The sequence below is a fragment of the Pseudorasbora parva genome, chromosome 6, assembly GCF_024679245.1.
Source record: "Pseudorasbora parva isolate DD20220531a chromosome 6, ASM2467924v1, whole genome shotgun sequence".
NCBI classification, from domain to species: domain Eukaryota; kingdom Metazoa; phylum Chordata; class Actinopteri; order Cypriniformes; family Gobionidae; genus Pseudorasbora; species Pseudorasbora parva.
The window spans coordinates 18,945,166-18,969,200 of NC_090177.1; the positions used below are offsets into that span (position 1 = coordinate 18,945,166).

Below are 24,035 nucleotides of genomic sequence, written 5' to 3' on the forward strand. Positions count from 1 at the left end.
TTTTGTCTATTCCTACTCCGCTAATGAAAATGGTTCCATAATAAATCAAATGAATCAATGTGACACAGTGTATAATTTTTAAATGAGATTTTTTTCTGAACTAATCTTTGGAGTGAATGATTTAATGAAGAAAGTTACATTTTTTTTCCTGAATGAGATAGTATTTTTTAACAAATCCGTTGAATGAATGAATGACTCACTCACAAGCTACTACTGATATTTTCTGCTAACACCATCAATTCAATCATAATAATGCGTGAAAGGCAAAAATCATTATAGCACACATCTAATCAACAAGTGATGCTATCCGAGGTATCGCTCATGTATGTAGCACAACATTTTATTCGTAGGGTTAAGAGTTTGTTCAAATCCCAAGCAATAGGCTACTATTAGTGATGCGTGTCTTAGGTATTGTTATGAAGTTATGAATGTAGGTATGATGATATGTCATTTTGAATGCATGCTGTATTTGCAGTAAACTTTTAGCTGTTCATACCTTGAGTTCCTGCGATAGGAAGGAGGTTTAAGTAGGCTTGAAAATGATTAGAACTCCACAGGGCCAAAATAGCACTGGAGAGGTAATTACACCGAGCTGGAGAGACCATACGGTCCCTGCTGATAGAAGACAACAAGAGTAACTTTGAGATCAGATGCATAATGCATAAAAACTTAATGACTGTAAATCATAATGCCTGACCTTACTTGAGTTTTAAACAAACACCTCTACATCAACACCAATGGCTTTATGTAAATGAAATAAGCACTGGTTTATGCCATTTTCATTTTTTGACTAAAGAAAATAATTATGAATCAACGTTAAATAATTCATAATATAGCACACTCTCTTTTGTCTTTAGCTTTCAGGAAACTGCCACTACATAAAAATATAAAGAATATTTTTTTTTTCCTAAAAATAGTTTTTTGTTATGCTGGTTGAAAGTCACATCTGATCAATCAGTAAGTGATTCAGTCACTAAGATCAATCACTGCTCTAAATATTTTAGTTTTTTTATATGTATATACACAATATTGTTAAAAGTATTGAGACACCCCTCCAAATGATTGAATTCAGGTGTTCCAATCACTTCCATGGACACAGGTGTATAAAGGCATGCATGGGCACCAGGCATGCAGACTGCTTCTACAAACATTTGTGAAAGAATGGTAGGCTACGTAAAATAAGAGCGGGGTCAGTGCACAGCAGTCGCCAACTTTCTGCAGAGTCGATAGCTCCAAACCACCAAACTTTGTGTGGCCTTTAGATTAGCTCAAGAAAGGTGCATAGAGAGCTTTGTGAATAGAGTGAGTTTCCATGGCCGAGCAGCCGCATACAAGCCTTACATCACCAAGTGCAATGCAAAGCGTCGGATGCAATGGTGTAAAGCACGCCACCACTGGACTGTAGAGCAGTGGAGACGTGTTCCCTGGAGTGACAAATCATGCTTATCTGTCTGGTAATCCAATTGAATGGTACTTGCCTGACTGTAGTGTGCCAAGTGTAAAGTTTGGTGGAGGGGGAGTTATCGTGTGGGGTTTTTTTCAGGGGTTGGGCTTGGCCCCTTAGTTCCAATAAAAGGAACTCTTAATGCTTCAGCATATCAAGACATTTTGGACAATTTCATGCTTCCAACTTTGTTGGAACAGTTTGGGGATTGCCCCTTCCTGTTCCAACATGACTGCACACCAGTGCACAAACCAATGTCCATAAAGACATGGATGAGAAAGTTTGGTGTGGGGGAACTTGACTGGGCTGTCCTGACCTCAACCCGACAGAACACCTTTGAGATGAATTAGAGCGGAGATTGTGAGCCAGTGCCCGGTTGCATAAAGCACATTACGTTTTTTCCTTAATTGATGATTTCCCCTTAACTAAGTGTGGTGGATGTGAGGTGAGGTCATGTAGGCTGTGTTAGCAAACGCAACGTCAGGGCAGCCGTCTATTGTGACGTAATTTAAAGTGCGCTGAACCATTTTAGCGAGTTAGTACTGCGTTTCAACAGCGTGGGGGAATGAAAGTGTGAAGCACCACTGTTTGAGGCTGTCTGAGACTGACATTTTGTGGAGACGTTAATTGTTTACAGAAACTTCTCGTGTGACAACCAGTTCTAGAGTTTGATTCTAAATGAATTGATGCAGTAAAGTGGCGTGTGGTCATGTTGTCAAGGACACAATTGTGCAGTCTTTATCTGTGTCTTCAGATTCAGGAGAGTTTGTAAGCCAGTTTTCTTTTGCCTCCACATTTAAAGTAATGAATGTGTTTGTTTAGACCAAGCACCTAGGTTGGAGAACCGGGGCAAATATTATTTTATTATTATTATTAATCTTTTTTTTATTTATTATTGTATTTTGTTTCGTTCTTTGAGTTTTTCTTTGAGTGGAATTCATTGATTACTTCATTATCATTATCAACTACATTATCACAGTCGTGTGTGTGGCTTGCTGTGTACTACATTTGTGGTGATCAATCAATTTATGATGTAAGGACGTGAGTGTGAAGTATAGGCTATTGAGTTTTTAACCTTTTATAAGGGTTTACTAATTCCCTTGCCATGTGTATTTCATTATGTCCTTTTAATGTGTCATGTTCCGAGTAAAAATATTAGTACTTTGTATATGTAATGTGTAATCAGAAATAAAGTGTATCTCTCACTTTCTTACACCAGTCAGTGCCCACCTTTTGTCCTTTAATTGGAGGAATCCCTGTATTGGCCTTCTTAGATATACACTTACCTAAAGGATTAATAGGAACACCTGTTCAATTTCTTATTAATGCAATTATCTAATCAACCAATCACATGGCAGTTGCTTCAATGCATTTAGGGGTGTGGTCCTGGTCAAGACAATCTCCTGAACTCCAAACTGAATGTCAGAATAGGAAAGAAAGGTGATTTAAGCAATTTTGAGCGTGGCATGGTTGTTGGTGCCAGATGGGCCGGTCCGAGTATTTGCTCAGTAACTGGGATTTTCACACACAACCATTTCTAGGGTTTACAAAGAATGGTGTGAAAAGGGAAAAACATCCAGTATGCGGCAGTCCTGTGGGTGAAAGAGCCTTGTTGATGCTAGAGGTCAGAGGAGAATGGGCCGACTGATTCAAACTGATAGAAGAGCGACTTTGACTGAAATAACCACTCGTTACAACCGAGGTATGCAGCAAAGCATTTGAGAAGCCACAACATGCACAACCTTGAGGCGGATGGGCTACAACAGCAGAAGACCCCACCGGGTACCACTCATCTCCACTACAAATAGGAAAAAGAGGATACAATTTGCACAAGCTCATCAGATTTGCCTGGTCTGATGAGTCTTGATTACTGTTGACACATTCAGATGGTAGAGTCAGAATTTGGCGTGAACAGAATGAGAACATGGATCCATCATGCCTTGTTTCCACTGTGCAGGCTGGTGGTGGTGGTGTAAGGGTGTGGGGGTCTTGGCACACTTTAGGCCCCTTAGTGCTTGTCAGGCATCATTTAAATGCTTCGGCCTACCTGATTATTTTTTCTGACCATGTTTATCCTTTTATGACCACCATGTACCCATCCTCAGATGGCTACTTCCAGCAGGATAATGCACCATGTCACAAAGCTCGAATCATTTCAAATTGGTTTCTTGAACATGATAATGAGTTCACTGTACTAAAATGGCCCCCACAGTCACCAGATCTCAACCCAATAGAGCATCTTTGGGATGTGTTGGAACGGGAGCTTCGTTCTCTGGATGTGCATCCCACAAATCTCCATCAACTGCAAGATGCTATCCTAACAATATGGGCCAACATTTCTAAAGAATGCTTTCAGCACCTTGTTAAATCAATGCCACGTAGAATTAAGGCAGTTCTGAAGGCCAAAGGGGCTCAAACACAGTATTTATATGCTGTTCCTAATAATCCTTTAGGTGAGTGTATATTCAGATTTTGATAGCCTAACTATGTATTTTTAAATGGTTAAGGGTTTAGAGAACGTGATTAGTAGGTCACATAAGGGAATAACTTAAGAGTGGGTTCTCTTAGGTAAGGCAAACCAATGGTTCTGTGTGACACACATACATTTTGCGTTTCCATTGATCAATGTTTATGGGAAAACCGCTTTAATTACAATTTGTTTATCATATAAAGCGGCTGATCGTGTCTCGTTAGAATACTTGGATTGAACATGCATGCTCCATTTAACACTTAAGGTGAAGTTTTCCAAACCATGTTATAATTAGGGAAATGATAGTTAGGTGCTTTGCAACACTTATAATTTTTTAATGGATTACTTAAGTGAAAAATAGACACTTCAGGGTAATTCTAGGTTTATGACATTTCAGTGACACTTAAGGGTTATTTCCACTTAAGGGAAACCTAAGTGTGATCTTAAAGGGATAGTTTACCTAAAAATGAAAATTTGATGTTTATCTGCTTACCCCCGTGTTTTATGCAACACAGGCCTTCTCGTCCAAAATCAATGCCTGACCACATAAATGCGCTTCTAGAAGAATGGATAAAAATTCCCAGAAACACACTCCTAATCCTTGTGGAAAGCCTTCCTAGAAGAGTTGAAGTTGTTGTTTATGCTTTAAACTTTAAACTATAATAGCAAATTCATTTACTGGCATCTTTCTGCTAGAAAGTATAGTCCCTGACATGCGATCAAGTGTTTAAAAGTGTGTATTTTTTATTTTATTTATTTATATATTTTCTATTGTATTTCTTTATTAAGTGTATATTTTATTTACTCTGTATACACCAAAAACAAATAAGTGAACACAAAATGTCAGTTTAGTTTAGTTTATTTATATAGCACTTTTACAAACGGCAAGTGCCCACTAAAGTGCGGTACAAAACCAAGATTATTAAAATAATAACAAAACAAATGTTTGACTGAGACACATGCAAAGCTTTCAAGGTAAAAGTAATTAACAATAATTTGCCCAATGATAAATCCCTGTCAAATCAAGGCCAAACTTTAAAGGACTTTTACTGCTGTTTTAACTGTTTTTTGACATGATTTCTTCAATCCATGGAAGGTAATTGCTCACTTTGGTATAAACCCCATAATACCCAGCCTGAGCGCAGCCATGACCCCATGACACAATGCCGCCTATAAACCAGCTTTTACTCTGATTGTCAAAAAATGCGTAAGGCCCTCCACTGTCCCCCTGGCAGGAATCTTTTCCTCCCTGAGCAAGCCCAGCACATATCATGTTCTCTGTCACTACTAGTTTCCCTTTATCCATCACTACGGAGTCATATTTAGCCTTGCAGTCCTCAAAATCAGTAACGGGTAAATATACGTACTGGAGATTATTGGAAAATAATGCTGGTCTGTTTGTATTCCACACACCCCACCCAGACACCTTCCCTACGTCATTAGCCTTCAAAACAAACCGCTCTTCCCTCCCAGGCAAACACACAGGCATGACAGCTTTACTGACAGGTACCTTATGCTCCAATTTAATTAGGGCAATGTCATGGTTGAAGTTAACGTTATCGTGATGGTACTGAGGGTGAATAAAGATTTTCTTTGGAATGCCAACTACCGCCTCATTGTCCTGCTGTTTGACTAAGCCCATCTTCAGCTGCAGCTGGGACGTGTCTGCGTAGCTTTTCAGGACATGAGCAGCAGTGAGGACCCAGTTGTCTGACAGGAGAGAAGCGCCACCGATGAACTTGGGACCCAGTCGTATCATGACCTGCCAAGGAATCTCGTTCTTTTCTGCGTTCTCCCCGCCAATCACCTTGGATAGCTTATTCTCAGGCTGTCCACAAACTTTCAGAGATTAGACATCAGATTAGTGTTTAGACTCAGCAATATGATACTGATATAAACTACCAGTAACATTTTTTGACACAAAGCTAATTTTTTTCACAACTTTTTTGACACCAAACATTTTCAAAGGCCCAATGATTTTTATTCCAGTTCTTTGTTATTTAATGGATAATATGATACTGAAATTTTAGAGGTTGGCATAACTAAAAAATGTTGATGAAAAATTCTAAAAATGCTAATTTATTTGATTAATTTACATAAATTTCCAGGTCTATAAAACACACTTTAAAAAAAAAATCCAAGTAAGGCTAAAGAAATCCTGGTTCTTCAAACACACATACACAAATAATAAAAGAAAGAATTAAAATAAGCAATATATTGACTGTTTTATAGAGACCCCCTGGAGAAGCACTGCTCCAATCTGTAAAATAATTTTCATACTTCCATTTTTATGATGCACTAAGCGTCAAACAAATAAAAAAAAACATCCTATATCTGAGCCACCCTTTATATAACAGGTCTGCACACTATCAGGGCCCATCAACTGTTTGGTTACCTATATTCTTCAAAATATATTCTTTTGTGTTCAGCAGAAGGAAGAAATTCATACAGGTTTGGAACAACTTGAGGGTAAGTAAATTATGACAGAATTGTCATTTTTGTTACTATCCCTTTAAAAACTTCAGTATAAAAATAAGACATTTACAGGAACACTCCACCGTTTTTAGAAATAGGGCTTATTCAACTTCATTCCTACATTTAGATATGTGGGCAAATGCATTGTTTTAGTTTGGCAGCGTCTCTGTTAGCTTAGCTTATCATACTGATTGTAATCCTATGTTGCCAGCTAGCATGTCCAGAGTAAAAGGGATCCCAAAAAAACCCCCCACATAATTATTTTTTATGGGCTTCGTATTCACAACGAGTACAAATAGCGATGCAGATTAAGTGATCACGGCTCTCATCCTTCTCCAGCTGTTGAGCGATCGCAATGTGGTGCGTGATATCTCCGTGCCCAAGTAGCAGTGCTTCGCCTGTGCTTCCCCATAATATAGTCCCAAGACAATATCTTATTCCGCCTACACGTGCTATCGGAAATTTGATAATTCCCACTTCTGAAGTCATGATTACGAGCTTATTGCATTCAAATTTTGAAATGGGAGGGTGTTCATGTGCAATTTTTGCCTAGGAAACTCGTATTTATGATAATTCTGATAGCACATGAAGGCAGCATTAATCTGCGTCGCTATTTGTACTCGTTGGGAATATGCAGGCCACAAGAAGTAATTAGGTGGGTTTGTTCTTTTTTGATCACTTTTACTCTGGACATGCTAGCTGGCAACATAGGATTGCATTCATTATGTTATGCTAAGCTAGCGATGACCTTGCCAAACTAAAACAATGCATTCACTGAGATAAAAATACATTTGCCCACATATCTAAATGTAGGAAAGAGGCTGAATAAGCCCTATTTCTAAAAACGTTGGAGTGTTCCTTTAAATGTAGGCAAAGTGTATACTGGCATGTCTACACAACTAATTTGAGCATTCAAGCACAAGCTTTTTGGATCAGAAGGTTTTGAGATCCTGTAAAACAAATTCAGTCAAATGTGTCCAAACCTTTGATAGTAGTGTATATTAAAAATCATAAACCATCTGTTAAACCATATGCATAAAATTAAAACTCACTGGGTGAACATATCTGGAGTATTTTTCCACCTAGGGCATCTCTCCAGTAGCCGTCATGTGCACAGGTATAGACTCCTGATTTCAGAGGGGAAAAACGATTGCTGCAAACCTCCAGTGATGATTGATTCATAGTGCAGTGTCTTGAAGTCCACATACAGTCCCTGACAAAAGTCTTGTCGCTTGTGTACAAATTGACCTAAAGTGCCGCTGGAATATATTTCTAATCAAGATTTTTTTACAAGAAATGGCTCATTTTAATCCCACCAGCTTTTGTGATAATGTTTCAGTGAAAAACTAAACTTTCAAAAAGTATTCTAATATTCACAGCTTGGTAAAGCTCATTGAGTCAATTTTTGCAAAGACATAAGTGTTGTCGCCTTGTCATATGAGCTTCCCCTGTGACTAATATTGGATCAATTAGGTCTCAAGTGTGTATAAAAAGAACCCCAGTACACTAGACCTTCACATCAACTGCTACTAGACCTCTGCAAACATGCCTAAGATTCACCCTGAGACTAAAGTTTTGATTATCAAGTGGCTGAAGACCAGATCCACTGCTGATGTGGCAGACACCTTCAATGTGTCTCAGCATCAAGTACAGAGGATAAAAAAAAGATTTGAAGAGACTGGAGACGTTTTTGACAAGCCCAGGTCAGGCAGACCCCGCAAGACAACTGCTCGAGAGGACCGTTTGTTGGCTCGAAAATCCAAGGCCAGCCCATTTTCCACTGCAGCAGAGCTCCATGAGACCTGGTCACCTGAAGTCCCTGTGTCAACCAGAACTGTTTGTCGGATTCTGTCTCGAAATGGCCTCCATTGTCGAATCAGTGCCCAGAAGCTAGCACTAAACAAAAGACAATTGAAAAACCGTGTGGCATTTGCCAAGGCCCACAGCCTGCTAAAAGGATGGACGCTGGAAAAGTGGCAGAAGGTGGATTTTTCAGATGAATCTTCTGTTGAATTACACCACAGTCGCCGCAAATATTGCAGGAGACCTACTGGAGCCAGAATGGATCCGAGATTCACCCAGAAAACAGTGAAGTTTGGTGGCGGAAAAATCATGGTCTGGGGTTACATCCAGTATGGGGGTGTGCGAGAGATCTGCAGGGTGGAAGGCAACATCAATAGTCTAAAATACCAAGAAATCTTAGCTATCTCTTATTCCCAACCATAAAAGAGACCAAATTCTGCAGCAGGACGGTGCTCCATCGCATACTTCCATCTCCACATCAAAGTTCCTCAAGGCGAAGAAGATCAAGATGCTCCAGGATTGGCCAGCCCAGTCACCAGACATGAACATCATTGAGCATATGTGGGGTAAGATGAAAGAGGACGCATGGAAGACGAAACCAAAGAATATTGATGAACTCTGGGAGGCATGCAAGACTGCTTTCTTAGCTATTCCTGATGACTTCATCAATAAATTGTATGAATCCTTGCCAAACCGCATGGATGCAGTCCTTAAAGCTCATGGAAGTCATACAAGATATTACATTTGGATCTCACAGCACCACAACTTAATTCGCTGACATATTTTTGTATTTGCAGTAAATTTGTTCAATTTCTGTATAGGCGACAAAACTTTTGTCTTGCCAAAATTTGACCTTTCTGTCTTGATTAAATGATAATATTTTTTCTATGAAAATTATTTATTTCAGTGCATTAAACATCATTTGGGAGGGTTTTAGCTTTTCATATGAGCTATTTCTAACACCAATTAATTTATTAAAAGTCAGGTTAATATCAGGTATTTCTAGAAAATTGATAAGCGACAAGACTTTTGTCAGGGACTGTACTGTGACATATGCATCTTACCATTTTTCCCAGCCTCCATTGTGTAGAATTCATCACAGGAATACTTGATCACGGATTTATATTTGGTTGTGGTAAATTTCACACTTGCATTATGCACTTGTACAGGCTCTCCACAATCAACAACTGCAAAAGAGGGACATTTGGTAACTGACACAGTTTATAGGCACAATGTTGCCAAAACCCAATCATATTAATTTAAGTTTAATAAATTTTTGTTTTTTAAAACTTGCTATTTGTTTCTTTCATTTTGAATTTAATTGGTTCTATTTTTCTTACTTTATTTTGTCTTGTCTTATTATTTGTGTTTGTTATTTCAGCAAATAAGGTGTTTAAGGTGTTTTTTTAATAAACTATTATCAGTCCTATCACAACTCGTTTTTTTAAATCAATAATTTAATACGCAATTCTTAATCTCTGTTTATTCACAATAATTTCTTAATCCTTATTTTAGGTTTTTTTCCTAATAAAGGTGTTGAAATTACTTACATTAAATAAAATTTACTTTCGAAGCAAAATAAAACATAAAAACAACATGTTTAATCCACGTCTCAAAAAAATCTTAAAATAGATTTCTCTGAAAACAAGAGACTGATCTTCTTCTAAAGACTATTTCTGAAGTCGTTTTTAATGTACTTGCATGTTTAGATTTTTCATGCAAAAAAAATTAAAAGAAAATATTGTTGTATACTTTCTCATAGTCAATTTACCAAGTGCATTTATTATTTCCTTTTCCATTATAATTTTTTTTTTTTTACAATAAACTGCATATCTGAAATGTTGTAATAAAACTATGCTTTTGTAATAAAATTAAAGTATCCCTTTCTCATCACAGAAATATGTTCTGAGTTCAGAGTCAGAATTTCACTCACTTCAGCTTGAAATAACACCTGAGGTATTAAAACATACCTCCTCTTTGTAGCAGTAAACCCCCATTGACGATTATACACACTTCATGCTTATCTGGCTTTCTTGAGCAACTTACTGATGCAGTCAGGCAGCGGTCCATTCCAAAATCCACCCTTCAGGCATGTGGCTTGATAAAAGGGCAAAACTTCCTCCCCCTTAAGACGCACAAAGTCACTTTTAACTCTCTATATAGCATACCAAGCCCTTTTTCTAAAATCTTAGAGAAAGTGAAAGAGGAAAAATGGTTACCAGTATTAATTCATAGCCCAGATCACATGTGACATTGAAAGTGTCTGTCATGATGTACTGAGACTGCTTGGGCTGGATATGTCCGTTTCGAGGAGTCACAGGGTTTGGGCATGGCTGGGCTATGAGAGCAGGGAACAGTGAGCACTGATAATGAAAACACACATTCTGGAAACCAGACCATTAACTTGTCATTTAAATGTGTATGTGATTCTTAATGTGTCATGTCCAAAATGTCTGCAGACAGCCATCGGATCTGAAAACTTTCTTCAGATTTTTATTTTATTTTTATTTTTTAGCTTGAACACCATTCATCATCCTTGAAATATGCTTGAGAAAGAATCCACACACACAAAAGTAAGACAAACACTTTTTTTTTACCTCGTATCAGACGAATCTCATCCAGTATTACCAATGCTATTACTTCCCAATGCCATCATAGACCTGTGTATTTTTATATATATATATATATATATATATATATATAAATCCTGATTGGTTTCTCGCAGAAACCGATCGTTTCGTGTTTTAAGAAATCAATATATTGTCACGAGCCACAGGGTTTAATATGGATTTGTATGTGTTTTTTACTCTTATAGTGGCTCTCATAGAAAAACACCCCATTGACATGCATTATATGACTGGTACAGTGCAACGGTTGGAGTTACAAATCTTCATTTGTGTTCTACTGAAGAAACAAACACACCTACATCTTGGATGCCCTGGGGGTAACCAGATAACATCAAATAAAACATTTTGGGAAAACTATTCCTTAAAGCTGTCATTGTTGGCAAATAACCATGGTATAAGCAGGATAATCCAAAGCTAGCTGTGCATTAGGAGATTTCCATACAAACTTCACGTTGTGCATTAAAATCTATCCCTTACACAATGTATCATTCCATTTTAAAACAACTGTTGCACTCTGTATTCAACGTTATGAATGGCAACTTTGAAACCCAAAGTATAATTACCTTTTTACGCGCACGGGTCATCGTACAGTGTGTGTGTGTGTGTGTGTGTTGCAAATTCTGTCATCAAAAGAGTAAAAAAAAACTAAAAGTATACTTTCGGCTCAAGACCACTCATTTGGCAACTGAAGCCGGAACACTGTGGACCTGCTCTCGTTTCTACAAATGCATGTTGCAGTGTTTGTTTTGTAAATGTAAAGCCAATATTATTATAATTGAAGTTAAGATAATATGCAGGTAAGATTAATATACAAATAAGAGTAGGATACATTGGATACATTAATTACCATAAAGGTACAGAAAAGGGGTTGTAAATGTACCTGTGCTGGTATACTTGATCTTCCAGCCTTTGTTTTTCCCAGAACCGTCTGTGCGGAAGGTTACATGCACTTTGTGAGTTCCTGTCTCTATTTTTTTTGGTGGGGTCCTGCCACAAAATGGGCCGTACTCCCTTCCACCTGCAGTGATCTTAAACAAAACAGTTTGAATTGTCAGTGGATACAAATGGCAGCAGATAAATAAGTCTCTGGGGAGATTAGGAGGGTGAGGAGAAATAATAGGTAGTTGTGGAGGGCATGAGAGAGCATACATTATGTATTCAACAGCCTTCAGGTCAGTGATTAGTGGAGTAGTCTGACTCTCAACGCCAGTGCTAAGGAGACCTTTTTTGTTTTTAGAGGCACTGAGGGGAAAACAGCTAAACTCAAAGATTACATATTTGCTTAGCCATAACAAAATGTTTAAAGCCATTAAAAAGGAATAGGATTCAGTCATTAAAATCAAATGAGCTTTGATGCAGAGTATAAAAATCGGTAAACTCAAACACTTCTCAAGCATATTTTCATGGAGAGCCAATCTTCTCTGTGTAAACCACTCTAAAACCAATCTTTTCTAACACTCAACAAGAGCACTAGAAGGCATATTATGTGTCTCTTCAAACAGTACTTGTACTGTAAATAATCTTCCTTAAGCTTAAAATGAGTTTTCAATATAAAGTGCAGCATTATGACTGCTTTGTGGTGATTTTATGAACCATATACAATTTTATTACATTTAATACACATGAATGAGTAATACACACAATTTTCTTAAAGTTCTTCTTCAAATTGACCCTCAACAACATAATATAGGAATTGTATAGGGAATATAGTGAACTCCCAAAAATAATTCTGTCGTTCATGCAATTACAAACATGTCTGATTTTCTTTCTTCTGTAGAACACAACAAATATTTTATAATTGTTTTGTTTGTTTTTTATGGAGTATACTATGAAGGTCAGTGATTATGCTAATTAGCCCCGTTCCCACTCACTCACAACAGCTCAGAGATCCACTCCGTCGACTTACTGAACTAAATGCTGCACGATGATGGTATTGCTTTTTACAATGTCGGATACATAACAGTAATTAATATGATTAGCGTTTGGCTTGACTATGTTATCAAACAACTAATAGTGTTGCTAATAGTGTTGCTAATAATGTGTTGCTAATGTTACAAAAAACTTAGAATGTCAGTGGAAAAAGGCATATAGTTCATATAACAGTACCCATCATACATTTCATATCAAAAGAAAAATATACCAAGATAACCTAGCTTCTCTTGAGACTCCCCTGCTTCAGAGCTCGTAGTTAATGAAATGCTGAAGGAACATCGACTTGATTGGTTACAATGTAGTTTGTGACATAAGAAACACCAGCTCACCATTTTTGAGACTGGCGTTTTAAAGACGAAATACTCAGCAGTGGTGTTGACTTCTGAATTTGCACATGGTTTGTCTTAAAGCACATTAAAAACACCACATATACATATAAACAACATTAAAAACTTGATTTTCACCACAGGGAGACTTTGCCTTATTTTGCATCATCACTTAATCCTGTCCAAAACCTAAACTTAACAACTACCTTACTATTAATAAGCAGTAATTTAATAAAGGCAACCATTTTAGTTAATAGTTAGTTTATAATGAGAATTGAACCCTAAACTGAAGTGAGTATGTTCTTTTGTTTTCCACAGAAAAAATACAATTATATATATATTTTTAAATGATGACGAAATTGCGTTTTTGAGTGTAATATTCCATGTAATCTGTTTAGATAAGACTATATATACATATATATATATATAAGCTTGGCAAACTTTTTAATCTCCATTTAATCAGGTAGAAGTATAGAGTTACCAAAGGACCCACAATAACCCCATTAAAGTGACTCAGATGTGTCCCCACACACATGCTATTATGGCTGTTGTTTTAGGTTTGAACTGTCATCCTAGCTGGAGTGTTGTCAGAGCTTGCTGATTGTGAAATAACAAACCTTGAGGATGTCATAAGGGCAGTGGATTTCAGGATGAGTCTCCACATCAAACAGGTCTTGGAAGTCCAGGGTCACTTGGAAGCCTTCCATCAAACTGATAGTGTAATCACACTGGCTCATCTTGGGGTAAACACCTGGGTACTCTGGACTGCTCAGTTCTCCTGACCTCTCCTGAAACACCTGCCCACTACACTCAACTAAAGTGGAAAAAAAGCATTTCACACCCACTGGGAATGGTCAAAAGCACACAAACAAGCATTAGACAGACAACTATCCATGCCAGATTTAACACACAGGAAATAGCAACATTGATTTGGGATACTCAGGGGTAAATAAACCTTTCCACCTGTAAAATGGCCAGAGAAAGTGCTTTCTGCACTGCATTTAGAGTGACATTTATGAAGAGAAACATTACATGTATGACAATTAAATACTTTGGAAAATGCAAACTTTTACAGCTAAAAATGGTTAGGAAGCAGGCAAAGCAGCACAGATTTTCAGGTAAATTTGCTGCTATTATTGTTATTATATTATTATTATTATTTTGTATTTGAATGAGATCATGAATGAGAGTTGTGCAAAAAAATAAAAAAATAAATGAACAGCTTTACTCAAACCTTAACCACTTTAGATGCAAAAATCCCTGGTGGCTCCAGATAGTTCACTGCATGCTATTACCAACTAAACGGTGCATCATCAGAAAGCTTTAGGACTCTAGCTTTGATATTTGACCTCTATATCATTCCGAAATGAAAATAAGGTCATCAACATCATGTTGTTCCAAATCTATTTCTTTTACATTCTTCCATTGAACACAAAAGACACATTTCTTTGTTTGCTCTTTCCCATGCCATTAAAAGTAATGGGGACTAGAAAAAGGACAATAAAAAGTTTATTATGCATCCTAAGCTTGAAAGTTTAAAAAAATTATACTTCATAAACGCATAATTTACTGAATCTATAAAAGTAATATTCACTTAAAACCTTCCCACACACTCAATAGGCACAAATCAATCTATTGGGTCGAATCTTTTAAACAAATCAGTTGATTCAGTCAAACATTCACTCATGAATTGACTCAATGATTGAGGAAGATTTTCAATGAACAATGGCTTACATTTCTCACAAAAAGTGGCTTCAGAAGATTTGGAATATAGCGCAGGAGTAACATTTAGAATGTCCCATTTTTTTTAACACATTTGTTTTGTTTTTTGTTTTTTTTGGAAAAAGCAGGACATTTAATGGTTACAGATTTTTTTATTTTGAACTCCAACAAGTGCAGATGCTACAAGTAATTGCTGTAAATGGCGAATCTCAGCTGAGGAGGGCAAAGGTCTATGATTAAATGATTCAGACACAAGTCATTGTTTCTGTCTTCCCTTCGGTGTGATATGATGTGATGTCTCTATCTTCCCCATTAGCAATGAAAAACAATTAAGAGGCATGTCTGGGCTGGTAATTGTGATTAATTACCCATCATTAGCACAGTATTACAGCTAGAAAAAGGTATCAATTTTCAACTGATCTCTACAATGCCGTTCCCTCAGGAACCAATGGTAATTAACCTGGACTCGCTCGGAGTGACAGAGATCAACTGCTTTATACAGGCACACTAGCGAGACGCTGCCCACCGTATCATCAGTCTGTTGCTGAAGCGTGCTTCAGGCTAAAGCCAGTTAGCGCTGTCCAGAGCCGCAGTGAACATTAGCACGTTAAATGAGAGGAGTTTTTGGAACTAATCCATTTTTCTGCCAAAAGTTTTCACAACCTGAAGGTCGAAACTGTAAATATGCCTATTCGAAACCCCACACAACCCTGGCTTATATCGGAAAACGCTGTGCAGTTAGTTGTATCCACTCTATCAATGATATAACAAACCCCTTTACTATTTGGTGACTCTATTTCCTGCTCGATTATAGACTATGCTAGCTCAATCAAGAGCTGTTGACAGGGCTGATAGATAGTGTGTGGTGAGCCGTGGCTGCACCGCCTGCTGCTGTGAACGTCGTTTCATTGGTCTGTTATGTACAAGAGTCACTATACTGGAGCATAAATCATGTTTTTCAGAGCTGCATGACAATATGCCCTAAACATATCAGGATTTGTTCAGGACTTAAAAGTTGGGTTTCTTCTGAGTACAAATGTTTACATATCTTAGATTACAGACAAAAACTCATATATGAGTTTAATGCTGTTTGTTGCTGGATATATCAGTGGTATAACAATTTCCTCTGTGGTACAAAAAGTATTTGTGGTTCAATGTTGCTTTGTTTGTATGGACGCAAGAAACAGCAGAATCAGTCTTTAAAATGTATTCTTTTGTGTTCCATAGAATAAATAAAGTCTTATAGTTTTGGAATTAAATGAGAGTAATAAAATGATGATATAATTGTCATTTTTTGGTTAACTATCCCTCATGTCAAATCTAATTTGCCTTGGGCCTAATCTTTTGACAAAGCGGTCTTTGTACCATTAAGACATCCTGCCAATTTCAAAGCTTACAACATCCTCCTCATCATAAACAAAGCAATTATTGGTAACAATTTAGAATACTGTTCCGTCATTAATAAATAACTACACATGTACAAATGAGTAACACACTATAAACATTCTAGTATACTATTAACAATAAACTCTGATTAATGGATTTCTAAGTAATAGTACTCAGTTGAATGTGGTAGTTCACTACTAGCAAATCAATACTATTTTTAATACCTCCCAGTGGACTACTAATAACTACACTACAGGTTCATAATTAATGTGAATAATGTATAAATAATTCTAAAAGATCTTAGTAACTCAATAATGATTCAAGGATTACCAAACAATCAAAAAACAAACTATTTATTTGGATGAGTATTCTCAAGTGAAAAGCATGATAATACACAATTTAATCAAGCTCGGACTTTCCATTTTTATGACATGTTTATGACATTCCATGCGCTAGTCTGTAGACAACAGGACAAATGGAACGGAGAAAGAACATTCACTTTAATGCATCAGTGATGTTTGTTTGGAGCATTTTGTTTTGCAGGCGTAATAGATAGTTTTTTTTTTGGGAAGGAAGAGAGTTCACTAAGAAACTTTAGCTGAAAGATGAAATACCTAACTGTACTGACAGAAGCTCCATCACAAACCGTAAGTACAGTTTAGTTCTGAATATAAGACGACCCTGAATATTAGATGACCCACCCTTTTCAAGATGTACCTTTTGTACCTCTTGTAAATAGAACAAGACCAAATTTTGTCTTTTAAAGAAAATTACTTTGTTTGAAAATAATTTTAAAATTGGATATTTATTTAAATGTTTCATTTTAGTGTTTAAAGTAGGCTAAATACTAGTGAAATGTACCAACAACAATCACATTCCAAAATAACCACTTTTGGCATAGCGACCATAACAATAACATGAAGTTCTCTTTCAGTAGATTTCACTATGACTGATTGCTCACCTTTTTTATGTACAGTGACAGATAATGGAATGTCAAAAAACAAATCTGATCCTGGGGATATTAATGTTTTTTTTTTCCTTAGGCTGATCACACAGCGCTGAAAAGACAGCAGTTTCTCCCTGAAGTCGGAGGGCAAGCCCCATCATTCTACTCTATTATATTGACAGGTCAGGCAAGTGCGTCAGTGCATAGCTGACAGAAGAAAATGATAGGCCTCGCCGATTGGTAAGTTCAGCTCTTTGCCGTTTTTTAGTGCTTTCAGCTGGATGACGGTTCTGGTTATGGGCAACCTCTCATTTCTTTTTTCAGCTACTGACACACTTGCCTGTCAGTTTCTTCAAAGCAGACGCTTTTACTTCTTGTCTGTTTAATGAGAGTTGTTTGCGTTCATCAGTCCTGGCCGGAACATTTGTTTTACACATATTTAGCACTCCCCATTGTTGCGGGTGTATTATAGACCCTGGAAACATAAGACTACCCCATTTTCTAAGATGTATTTCAGTTACCCCAGACCTGTACATTTTATGTGCCTGCCTCATTTATCATACCTGAGTGAACTCATCAGGAGACTGAGAGAACTAAAAATGGGTGTGTCTGATAAGGGAGACACACAAGATGTACAGGGCTGGGGTGCCTCCAGGACAGGTTTGAAAACCACTGTCATATGCAATGATGTTAGCCAATCATAACAGTGGCCGTTTACTGACAAGCCTTAAAGGAGCCGCCCCTTAAAACGGATCATTCCAGACACAGAGTCAGAATGAGGGTTGAAAATATTTGTTTTGCTTTTTTTGGGCAATTTTTTTTTTAATTTACATATAAGTGAACTTCAAGGAACATTTTGAAATTATAAAAATAAATCCATGTCATGACCCCTTTAAGAGAGCTGCACAATCAGAGTGTTTGAGCCACCAACTTCTGGTGCAGCACAGAGTATAGAAATAGTGATTAAATTAAAGCACAAAATACAAAATTTAAGCACCTGCACACTTAAGGTATTTAAAGCTTCCGAATAGCTCATTATAATAATAACTGATATTACATTTGTGTAGCACAGTTCTCAGCACTCAAAGTGCTTTACACGGAAGGGGGAATCTCCTCAACCACCAACAATGTACATAATCAACCTGAATGATGCAACAGCAGCCATTTTTCACCAGAACCAGCCGAGGCTCATCTGTATGGGCAGTGTCATGATTCATGTCTTGTTTTCCCCATGTCTTGTGTGGACGTGTTACTTCCTGTTTTACGCCATGTTTTGTAGTCCTTTGTAGTTTTTCTTGTTTATTAGTTCTTTGATTGTTGCCATGGGTGTCTTGTTTGCCCATTATCCCTTGTGTATTTTAATGTATTTACGTATGTATGCATGTAGTGTTGCCAAGTCCGCAGTTTTCTTGCCAGTTGATTTCTACCCCTGGCCTGTACATAAGATTTCAACGCTCTTTCACCCCCAAAACACTCCCCAGATGTACAAATTTTGTGGAGAATTTAGCCACTATACTTTTAACTGGCCATTGGGCTACTTTTGTTGGGCTCAACCTGTGTTACCTCACGTAAACCTCGCTCCAGACCAAGACGATATCAGTCCACTTCAGCTATGTGTCTGCTAGGGATGCACGATATTATCGGCACGACATCGGAATCGGACGATAAACGCTTAAAATATAAAAATCGGCATCGGTCGATATGAAAACATTATGCCGATATGCCTTGCCGATATGATAACGTGTTGATATGTGCCTGCAATAACTCACGTGTGCAAGGAGTGCTACAGCGATAAGACCATGTCAGCACTGCAGTCATTCTTCAAGTGAAAACAAGAAAATACATTGCATGTACAGTGATTTATATTGACTGTTTTTAAATGCTGCCTTGAATTTCTGAATGCAGGTACAGAAGGACGTGACCGTCAGCAGCAGATTTGCCACGTTTTCACAACAAAACTAGCCCAAAACATGCCCAATCGCGTCTCCCCAGTCCCACTCTCTAGCGCGTGCGGCAGCCTCCACAGCAGCAGAAGCTCCTCCAGGTCCTAGTGCCCTCCAGCTAGACCGCTATATATTTATACATGTAGTGGGTGCGCTGTTGTTACACTAATACAATGAAAAGTAGAATACACAAATAAATTGAAGTTACTTCTTGTTCTGAATAAACAAATCAGTAATGATGTCATAAATCACAAGCATGACACTTGTAAATTAAATACTTTTATCTAGTGTATTAATCTGTAATAAAATTTTATGAAATGGATGATGAAACATAATCCAAGGAGCTCTACAATAATTGTAGAATTAAAAGACAGCATCAATGGATGTCATGCCACCCCCACTTCATGTGCACAAACGTTAAATCCAAAAATACAATATTTAGGTTACAGCTGCATCTGGGGTGAAAAATTACTGACTTTATTATTGTTATTTTCAGAGCTTTTAATATACTCTTATCATAAAAAGAACTTTATTAACATTTATTTATCTACAACAAGAATCCTTTTAGTAAGGAGACCTCAGAAATCTGAAATCAGAATGAAAAAAAATTGTTTTTGCTCAAAATGGTGTTGTTTCCAAACAAAGGGAAAAAATAAACATATATCGGCATCGGTATCGGCATCGACCAAAATGAGCTGAAAAATATCGGCATATCGGATATCGGCAAAAATCCAATATCGTGCATCCCTAGTGTCTGCATAAGGTCATTAACTAGTTGGAGCCTAAATTTATTGCTAGGAGCCGCTAATTGCCAGAACGCTCACCACACACAAGCTGATTGGTGGAGAGGAGACAAAGTGATGTAGCCAATCAGTATATAAGATGATTAGGAGGCCATGATGATGGACAGAGGCCAATGGGCAAATATGACCAGGATGCCGGGCTTAAACCCCTACTTTTTACAAAGGACATCCTGGGATTTTTAATGACCACAGAGAGTAAGTAACTCGGTTTACCATCTCATCCGAGGACAGAGTATAGTGTTCTTATCATCACTATACCAGGGCATTAGGACCCACACAGAGTGAGCACCCCTTACTGGCCTCAGTAACAACTCTTCCAGCAGCAACCAAGTTTTTATGCAAGTAGCCTATCTATGTAAAATACTTTTTTTCATATTAAATCTAAGTTGAAGCTGCTTCCTCAATACATTTAACCTTAATAGCTTAAAGATTGTTATGGGCAAACAAACTTGTGAAAAGAATCTGAATCTGAATAGAAAACAATAAGCACTCTCTATTCAAGTACTTAATATGCCATTTATAATGAATTTATTATAACTGGCTATTTTGTGAACATGAATGTACACAACATAATATATTGTATTATATAATGTCCCATACAATTCATAATCAATGAGCAGAAAAGCTACAGGCCAGTGGTTTCATCTGTTCTGATATCAGCCTTACCAGGGCAGTGTCTTTTATCATCATGGAGTTGGTATCCCAATCTGCAAGTGCAGTAAAAGCCCCCCACATAATTATGGCAATTATGGTCACACATAGGCTCTCCATCCATAGTGCTCAGGCACTCATCAATGTCTGTAAAGAGTAAAAAAGGGTCGTTTAGCAACAGTTCTCATTTGGATTTTGACATCCACTAAGGTCAATTAAAGTATTTAGATGCAATTAAAACGATTTTAGGATATATTGTATATACACACTTCAAACCCATTTCATTTTAGACTATACAAAATTAGTAAACATTCAATATTTAGCATTAAATTATTATCTCCTTTAGCCTTTACAGCAAGATGTTACGGAGGACGAGAGATAAACAATCATGCAGTGAGACAGAGGAAGAGTCATGCTGTGAATCCATTGTTTCCATCACCTTCAGCAGAAAAAAATGCCTGGAAGCCTGTGAAACGGCCCTCATTGGAGTAATCTGATCTGAAGAGCACGGACATGGTGTTGCTGGTAGAATAGATGACAGTGTTTTTGGGCGCATCACCGTAATTTGTCTCTGCTTCGCCACAGAACCGAACCGTCTCTTTTCCTTCTGTAAAGACCTAAAAGTTTCAGCAAGTAGTAATTATTATAAACACACATCGGTATCCAGCATTGACCTAACTGGGCATTTCATGATAAAGGTTTAATCAAATGATCAGGGTTTGAGTTTTCTGCTATTACTTTAAAATGGTGCTTATAGGCAACAGGTTTACTGGAAAGATGGGCACTTAGGTCTACACATGCTTGGCTACTGTGTTTTGATATTTTAAATATTCGATCGGATTATCAATATACTGATGTATTTTAGTAAAAATCTACATTATATAATTTTAGTGTTTCATTTGATAAATCATTCAAATAAATCTATTTGTAAACTTATGGATCAAGTAATGTTTTTTTTAATCTTTTTTTTTTTTAACATTAAAGGGTTAGTTCAAAATGAAAAAAATGAAAATTCTGTAATTAATTCTGTCATTAACTCACCCTTATGTTGTTCAAAAACCCTTAAGTATTTCGTTCATCTTCTGAACACAAATGTAGATGTTTTTGTTTTTTTTTTTTATATCTGAGCAATTCCTTACCTTCCATTGACAGCTACACAAATACCACTTTGATGCTTCAAATAAGTAAAAAATAAAAAAAATAAAAATGCTGCTTTTTTGCAGTATTTACATGGGTTGTTACTTGTGGCTAGAAATCATTCAATATTGCGCATGTGTTGAACGCATGTACGTGTATAGTCAAAAGAAGGATCTGCGTTCGACTGCATGTTCATACACTCACGTACATGTTAAAAAATTATACTCTCATCTTAAAGTGCCGGGAAAAAAAATGCTATCATTAATTACTCACCCTCATATCATTCCAAAACTGTAAGACCTTCCTTTATCTTCGAAACACAAATTAAGATATTTTTGATGAAATCTGAGAGCTCTCTGAGCCCTCTAGCTATTTAATTAACACTTTTAAGGTCCAGAAAGGTAGGAAAAAACATTGTTAAAATCATCGAGAACCTCTAATTACTTTACCCCCATCTCCCCATGTTAAACTAATCCCGTCCGAATAGGGCTCTAGATGATCAACAATACAGTAACAAGGAAGGGCTTAAATACAAAGTGCAAACAAAAGAGCTAATGAGCTCATTAAGAGGACAACAGGTGAACAGGACCAATCAATGAAACAGTGAAAACTAGCACAAGGAAGATTAAAGCAGAAAGTACACTTTTTTATGATACACAGTCAAACGCACAGCCTTGCAAAGTTCTTTTGACTCGTAAGCATATACAGGTGTTTGTTGCATTGTTTTGAAGATTACAAAAATCCAGTGGTGCTCTTCCTATGTACGTGTAAAAAGTGAAGTATACTTTGGCCTTTAAACGAAACAGAACATAGGCCTACGGCTGACATTGAGTGGTTTACTCTAAATTTTCGGAAGAAACATGATCGCTTTATGCGCTAACAGATTTAACAGATTTAATTTAGGATTTTATTCACATACAAAAAATGGCTCCAATTGAACATTTCTGAAAAACTGAACTTAAAAACTTAGATGTGATCAGTCACTAGACTGATCACATCTACATTTTTCAGTTGACCGGATTGAAATTCTGTAAAATGACAAATTTTTCATTTGGCCGAATTGAAATTCTGTGAATTGATGCAATTTAATTCACAGAAATTCAATTCGGCCAACTGTTTTTTTTTTTTAGATGTGATCAGTCATTTGGAAATTTTCAATTGGAGACCTGCATTTTTTTAAAATGTATAAACATTTATCAACACATACATCAGTTGTGGTAAACGGAAGCTAAAGCATGCTTGCTTGACGTATGAGAACCAATGAGGTTCATTCTCGTGTGTTACACAGAACGTTTGCGCTTCCGAAAGAACCAATGAGATTTGTTCTTGCATGTCAAGCAGGTTCGGTTGAGGTGCTGTTTTATCAATGTTTATATAGGTGAATAAAAGCCTAAATCACAAAAAGCAATCGTGTCTTTTCATAAAATTTGGACTAATTCACATGGATTCACTTTACGATCTCTTTATGAACTTTTTGAAGCGTCAAAGTGGTAGTTATGTAGACTGTCAATGGAGAGTACAGAACTGGCTCAAATTTTATTAAAAACAATCTTCATATGTTCTGAAGATGAATGAAAGTCTTACAGGTTTGGAACAAGACAAGAGTGAGTAAATTATGACAGAATTTTTCATCTGATTTTGAAATGATTATTCTCTTGTAAAACAGGAAAGATTATTTTAATCTGAAAAAGACTGAACATTTTATATTATGTTAAACTTTGTAAAGTTTCTTTCCCATAAAATGACCCAACTTTTAAATTGCTGTTTTAAACATGGATCTAACCTGAACATAGTCATATTCACAGCGATGAGATGGCTCCAGACTAAAATAAGTGAAATAGAGGCGTAATCTGTATCCTTCTGGTCCTGTAATATTCCACACCATACGCTGGTTGTTAGGATAGACGTTTGGGAAGTTTGGTGATATGAAGCTTCCATATAGTCCAGTCAGCTCTGAGCCAAAAGCTAATGGAAGCAGGGTGACGAAAGCCAAAGATACACTGAAACAGCAGCAAAACATAAAGGTGCATCACTGATAACAATATAGCTTTCACAATTCTAACACAATAAATAGGACTGTTCCCATTCCAAACTTAACACATCGCAGTGAACACATTTGAACATGTCGCATACCTGTTCATCATTCCAGAACACCACAAACTTAAAAATGTCCTTATCACCTTTGCAGAACTCTCATGTCCTCCAGGTTAATGAACCAGCTGAGTAAATGGTTCTGTGTAAACACGGCACTGAACAGCAACAGTACTTTTGGTTTTCATTATCGTCCATTCTGTCAAGTGTCAATATCAGTTATTGGGTTGAAGATGAGTGAAGTTAATCTGTTGTCAAGCTTGACAACATATTTTTTTT

The 24,035-nt window shown here is 37.0% G+C and overlaps 1 protein-coding gene across 1 annotated transcript; it reads right to left on the minus strand.

Annotated features, from left to right (window-relative positions):
- Nucleotides 1-4,757: 4,757 nt before the first annotated feature.
- Nucleotides 4,758-23,822, minus strand: masp2 (MBL associated serine protease 2). The gene is made up of 11 exons (XM_067445973.1): nt 23,799-23,822; nt 23,449-23,665; nt 20,968-21,145; nt 20,544-20,675; nt 13,695-13,891; nt 11,700-11,847; nt 10,412-10,530; nt 10,239-10,317; nt 9,257-9,379; nt 7,442-7,516; nt 4,758-5,753 (listed from the first exon to the last, which is right to left on the minus strand). Exons 1-11 carry the CDS (start codon nt 23,807-23,809, stop codon nt 4,972-4,974), a joined length of 2,061 nt encoding a protein of 686 aa, XP_067302074.1. The 5' UTR covers nt 23,810-23,822; the 3' UTR covers nt 4,758-4,971.
- Between the last annotated feature and the right edge of the window lie 213 nt (nt 23,823-24,035).

Excerpts from the sequence above, each read along its gene's own strand:
- masp2 (XM_067445973.1), bottom strand. Across the intron at positions 21,146-23,448 it reads GTGAATATGACTATGTTCAG|GTCTTTACAGAAGGAAAAGA; the intron begins GTTAGATCCATG and ends TGAAACTTTTAG. Across the intron at positions 13,892-20,543 it reads TGATAAAAGACACTGCCCTG|TTGAGTGTAGTGGGCAGGTG; the intron begins GTAAGGCTGATA and ends TTTCCACTTTAG.